Source organism: Bos taurus, chromosome 14 (assembly GCF_002263795.3).
Source record: "Bos taurus isolate L1 Dominette 01449 registration number 42190680 breed Hereford chromosome 14, ARS-UCD2.0, whole genome shotgun sequence".
Classification (NCBI taxonomy): domain Eukaryota; kingdom Metazoa; phylum Chordata; class Mammalia; order Artiodactyla; family Bovidae; genus Bos; species Bos taurus.
Window position 1 is genome coordinate 42,967,187 of NC_037341.1, and position 5,445 is coordinate 42,972,631.

Here is a 5,445-nt window from a genome sequence, read left to right on the forward strand (position 1 = left end):
CTGGCTGTTCTGGGTCTTTGTTGTTGTGTGCAGGCTTTCTCTAGTTGCAGTGAGCTGGGTTACTCTAGTTTCTGTGCGAGGGCTTCTCAAGGAGGTGGCTTCTCTTGTTGCAGAGCACAGGCTCTACAGCGTGGGCTCAGTAGTTGCAGTACACAGGCTCAGTTGTCCCGAGGCACGTGGGATCTTAGTTCCCCGACCAGGGATTGAACCCATGTCCCCTGCATTGGCAGGCAGATTCTTAACCACTGGACCACCAGGGAAGTCCTGCCTTCATTTTTTAATCAGAGGAGAGAGGCGTGAGTCTACCTCATCTGCTAGAGTGGGTTTTCTCCTTCACCTCTCCACCACTCTCAGGATCAAGGCAACTCCTTCCCAGCTAGGAGATTCCTTAATTGGCAGAAGGACGATTTTTAAGGCCATGGGAAGGCATTCTTCTCCCCAGGGAGCCCAGACGACTGCCTCTGTTCTGGAAGCGTTTCCATTCTAACCTAAAGCATGTGTCTGTTTCCACACTACCCAGTGCATGAGTCATAGGCAACTAAAGGGTTAAACAGATTCCTTGGAAAGAAGACTAGGAAAGACTCCAGAGCCCTGCAGGTGTGGAATCACAGCCTGCCACCGCTCACCAGATTCCCAGGCTCCGAGTTAGCAAGGTTTGGCTTTTCTTGTTTTGCCATTAAAAAAAAAAAAAAACAGAAGAAGAAATTAAATATTCTGTTCTTCCTGTATACAACTGAGCATGCAACAAATGCCCTCAGTAAATATCTGTTGAACAGTCAACACTATTTTATAAGATTTCAGAGTTTTCTCCCACCCTGCAACTCCCAACCAGGATTTGAAGTTTCTAGTCCATAGATCATCAGTTTAGGGCCCAATTATCTGATATAACAGCTAGAGCACTATATCCTCTTATGGGAGCCACACCAAAGCTCTACGTCATAATGAAGTCACCTTATCCAAAATCACAAAGACCAAGAATAATGAAATTATTAAACAGAAGAAAACTGATGACCAGGCAAAATGAAAATGAGGAATTTTATCTCAGTCAACAGAAAGAAAGGCTAAAGTAGGTAAGACATACAGGAGAAGAGTTTGTTCTTTTTTATTTAGTCACAACACATCAGTACAACAGAGGTCAAACCCAGTTCAGTGGAGGTCACTTAAACTATACCTGCTAAAGGAATAGACCTGTAAAATGATGCTTTTATAGCTCAAATCAAATTAAATAAACCAAATAGAAGGCAGCAAAGACCTTTTAAGTTATCTCAACAACCATATTTCCATGCGCCAAAAAGAAGAACACAACATAAACATTCCCAGTGAAAAGAAAACATGGCAGCTCCGGGAAGAATTAGGTTATGAATTTAACAGGTTCCACTGGACTATTCCATTGACCACTTGCACACCATGATCACTTATCCATGTTAACATCTGTGAACTTGAGATCTGTGAAATTAAAAATTCATTGCATTGCTTGAGGCTGATAAATGCAGACATATTCTATGCAACTGTCGTCTGTCCCTTCCTACCAACTCCAAACCCAGACCTCTCCTAGCCAAGCCAGAACTGTGAATCCTGGCAGACGACAGTGACTGGTCATTCAGATTCAGGGCCCCTAATGGTTTGTACATTCACCTCACTGCAGTAGGAGGCAGAGAATTAGCTAGTCTTTCTTGGATAAAGCTGATCATCTGATTTGTCAACGCTTTATTCAGAAATATAAAATTCAATACAGCCCGCCCCCCAAAGAATATCATTTATACAATACCTTACTTGTCAAAATATTAACAAAATAGCATCATGTTAACATTGAGCACAGTGGTTTGGAAAATTAATTCTAAAAAGAGACTGTAACTATACAAGGAGACAAACAGACTCAAAATACTAAATGTTAAAATCCCCAAAACTTTGGGACAAAAATGGGATCTTTCTTAGACAGGTTAACAAAGTAAATTAGGCACAGTACAAACCTATCACCAATTTGTGGGTTTATACTATTTCAATTTAATGTTCGGAACAAAATTTAACAACTAGTTTTTTTTTTTTAAACTGCTAATACATGACATGATTAAAAAAACATTAAAAAAGAAAAAGTAAACCAACAAACCTTTCGTCTTTCAACAAAGTTTATCTGAAAGTGTACCTTTTTCCTTTTTATTTTACCGATGACTTTAAGGTGATGTTGGCAACAGCCCAGCTCAGCTGGGAATTTAAGCTTTCCCCTCCCTCATTCTACAGCATCAGTTCTTTAAAAAGCTCCAATCTCCGTCCCCCAAGGTCTATAGGGTTTGCCAAGGTTTGCTGCCTGCGTGGGTGCCGAAGGGCTCAGTGCATTGGGAGACAGTAAGTGAAAGGAGCCAAAAGAGAAGGGGAAGGCCGACAGGGAGGCCACGGAGGAGAGCAGGGGTGGAGAGAGTTTGGAGGCGGAGGTGACCACCGGGAGCACCGGTCCAAGGCCGCCGCTAGGGGGCGCTCGCAAAGCGGACGCCTCCGGATGTGCTGTGGCCAACCTGCCCTGGTGGTGGGATTCCGTGGGTGAGGCCGAGGTGCCAGTGTTCCCGTGGGTGCTCTGGGACAGTAGTAGGGGGTGCGCGACGTGCGGGTGATGTCCGAAGGCGCTCCCCCAGGGAATGTGTCCAAGGCCTGCGTGGGCGCCGCTCGCCGCTTCCCGCTGGGAGGCATAGTTGTTCAGATGTGAGACCAGGCGAACTCGAAGAGGGTCCGAGGCATCCAGTCCTTCAATGATGCTCAGGTAACGGGCGACTTCGGCCAGGCATTCCCGAAACCCCAAACTCCGATAGTCCATAGCAAGGGCGTGCGCGTCAAAATAGCCTGAGGAAACGAACAAAAGAAAGACCTCAGAGCTTCGCTCATTTCCCTCATTTCTTCGATCCCAAAGGCAGCCCTTCCTGGCAAATAGCTACATCCTTTAAGGAAAAAAAAAAAAAAAGCACTCACGGGCTCTTCTCAAAGTCCAAATATTTGGGAGTCGACCAAAATCTTTGCATTAATCAACATAAGAAGTATGTGTTTGCTAATGCAAGTTCAAAGCCCAATTAGAAACTGCCAAGCAGAAACTGGAATTATACCCTACCGGCAGATGAAACTAGGTTCATTCCTTTAATGTTTTCCCTCAACAACAACAAAAAACACATCAAGGACAGAAAAACCACAGAGTAGTGAAATTCATTAGACACACAGATGTAAGTTATCATCACAGAGCTTTTAGGCACTTGGTCCAGAGTAGAGCATTTTCCGGCTGGAGACAGACACACAGATCTCGGTCCCCCACCTTCCTTGGAGTTTTCTCTACTTCATCACAACAGGTTTCTTTCCTCAAGAGTCATGTGCCAGGTTATTCTTTAAGAATCTTGTATATGAAATTAAGACCATATATATTTAAAAAAAGGGGGGGGGGGAGCTTTTTCTCCAAAAGGTTAATAAACAAATGTGGTTTGAGCTACCTGACCAGAGCTGTCACAACTTTAGCTGTCACACATAATAGGTATTTTCCAAAAGAAGGTGCATAAGCTTAATTTGCAGAGGGCTGGGGTGATGAATTCACTGGAGAAAACCTATGTGCACGCGAAGGCACACCGACAGGCAACCCCCCACACAACACACCGTCCTCTCTCCACCCCCAAAGCGCACAGTAAAAATAAAGCAGCGACTGCACCAATCCTAGCCGCGGGTAGCTGATCACTCTGCCCCCAGACACGCAGACGCCCCACCGGACTAGAGACGTACCTTTCCCTCCTGCAGTGTGTAGCATTTTCAGATGATCCACCGTCATCTGCAAGATCTCGGCTTTTTCTAGCTTGGCAGATCCCTACAAAAGGAAACAACAACAAAAACCTGATTTGGCACCTACTGCCTTTGGGGAACAACTTGAAATATATACGCATAGATGTGCTCTGTAAATCATAAAAGCATAGACAACAGCAAAATAAATTATCTTCGCAAAACATGTTGGAATCTGGATGAATTTATTTCCTTCTCACAAACGCGGTTATTTCCCAAGGCACGGGTGAGATTCAGATTAAGGAGCCGAAGGATTCTGAAGGCGTGGATAGCTACACCGAGAGAGCTACCTACTTTCTCCATTACCTGCTTCTCAAAAGCACTGGGTACCAGCCTCCTCAGCTCAGACAAACTGTTATTGATCCGGTCTCGTCGGCGCTTCTCAATAATCTGGAGAAAGCAGGCAAAACAACGGGAGACATTTACATTACGACTGTAAATTCTAAAGTGAAGAAAGGTGGTTCTTCCGGTTAATTAATAAAACAAACAGCCTCCCCCCACCCCAAAAAAAGGGTGCACTGTAAAGAGACTCACGCCTCTCCGTCTTTTCCTGGCCAAGATCTGTGAAGATGTAGTTGGGGACATGGAACCTAAAGCTGAACTCAAGTTCCTAAATGAAAAGGGGGGAAAAAAAACAAACAGGAATCGCCGTTAAGCGAGAGTAGGTGATCTGAGAGGTCGCCCCCACGCCCTACCCGTACTCAGATTTTTTAGGCAACTTGGGCTTGAAAGCACCTCCAGGTCGTTCACCCGGGGCGGAGGCCTGCCGGAGATGCGCAGAGGTCAGTGCAGGGCGCCGGCGTGCCCCGGGCCCTCGTGCGCTGTCACCGAGGCCAGCCGACGCTAGCCTCCCGCCGCCAACTCACCCATTCTCATCCGCACTCTCCTTTTCCACCTCGATGGTCTCGTCCAGCTCGCTTTCCGAGGAGCTGTACTCGGGGTGGGCTCGCTTCATGCTGGCTGAGCGGGGAATCTGGGGGAGGGTCGGCACGGCGGGCAGGGAGGAGTTAACTGAAGCGGCGCCTCTCCGCGCTCGACTGCTCGCGTTCCGCACACACTGGTCCGGCTCACGCTCTGCCTCCGGTTAAAACTCAACCATCCCTTTCCCACGCTGCGCCCCTTCCCAGGGCCCTGGGGAGGGCGGGGGAGTGGAGGGGGCGGACGAGGGGGCGGAGGGGCGGGGCGGTGGCTCCCGGGCAACAGCCTTCCCTCGGCCAATCCGGTTTCTAGCTCCTCTGATTGGCAGCCTCTCAGGAGAGGGGCGGGGGCGAGGCTGAGGCCGAGGGCTAACCCCAGGCCCGCCCTCCCCGCCCGCCCCTGCCTGGCGGCGGTGTGTCGGCTCCGCAGGGGCTCCACCGGGCCTCCGCTGGGGAGGAAGGAGGCGGCGCGGGCGGCGCAGGGCCGGCGGCGGGCAGGCGGGGGAGGCCGGGCCGGGACACCAGCCCGCCGTCGGCCGCGGCCCCGCCCCGCCCCGCGCGCCCCGATTGGCCTGGCCTCACGCCAGGGCCGCGCCTGCAGCGCCGCCGGTGAGCCGCACGCGCCGCGGGCCGTGGGAAAGTGCCGGCGCCGCGGCCGCCAGCCAATCCGGGCGACCGACGGCGGCGACGGCGGCCGCGCTGGCGGCGGCGGCGGCGGCGGCGGCGC

The 5,445-nt window shown here is 50.0% G+C and overlaps 1 protein-coding gene across 1 annotated transcript; it reads right to left on the bottom strand.

Annotated features, from left to right (window-relative positions):
- Positions 1–1,984: 1,984 nt before the first annotated feature.
- Positions 1,985–4,880, bottom strand: HEY1 (hes related family bHLH transcription factor with YRPW motif 1). Its single transcript, NM_001001172.3, has 5 exons — positions 4,668–4,880; positions 4,336–4,411; positions 4,108–4,191; positions 3,748–3,829; positions 1,985–2,832 (listed from the first exon to the last, which is right to left on the bottom strand). The coding sequence occupies exons 1-5, from the start codon at positions 4,754–4,756 to the stop codon at positions 2,249–2,251; spliced, it is 915 nt and encodes a 304-aa protein (NP_001001172.2). The 5' UTR covers positions 4,757–4,880; the 3' UTR covers positions 1,985–2,248.
- Between the last annotated feature and the right edge of the window lie 565 nt (positions 4,881–5,445).

Coding starts and splice junctions, on each gene's coding strand:
- HEY1 (NM_001001172.3), bottom strand. CDS start 4,756: ATGAAGCGAGCCCACCCCGAGTACAGCTCCTCGGAAAGCGAGCTGGAC. Junction 4,412..4,667: donor GAGAGTGCGGATGAGAATGG/GTGAGTTGGCGG, acceptor CTTTTCATTTAG/GAACTTGAGTTCAGCTTTAG. Junction 2,833..3,747: donor ACACACTGCAGGAGGGAAAG/GTACGTCTCTAG, acceptor TCGTTTCCTCAG/GCTATTTTGACGCGCACGCC.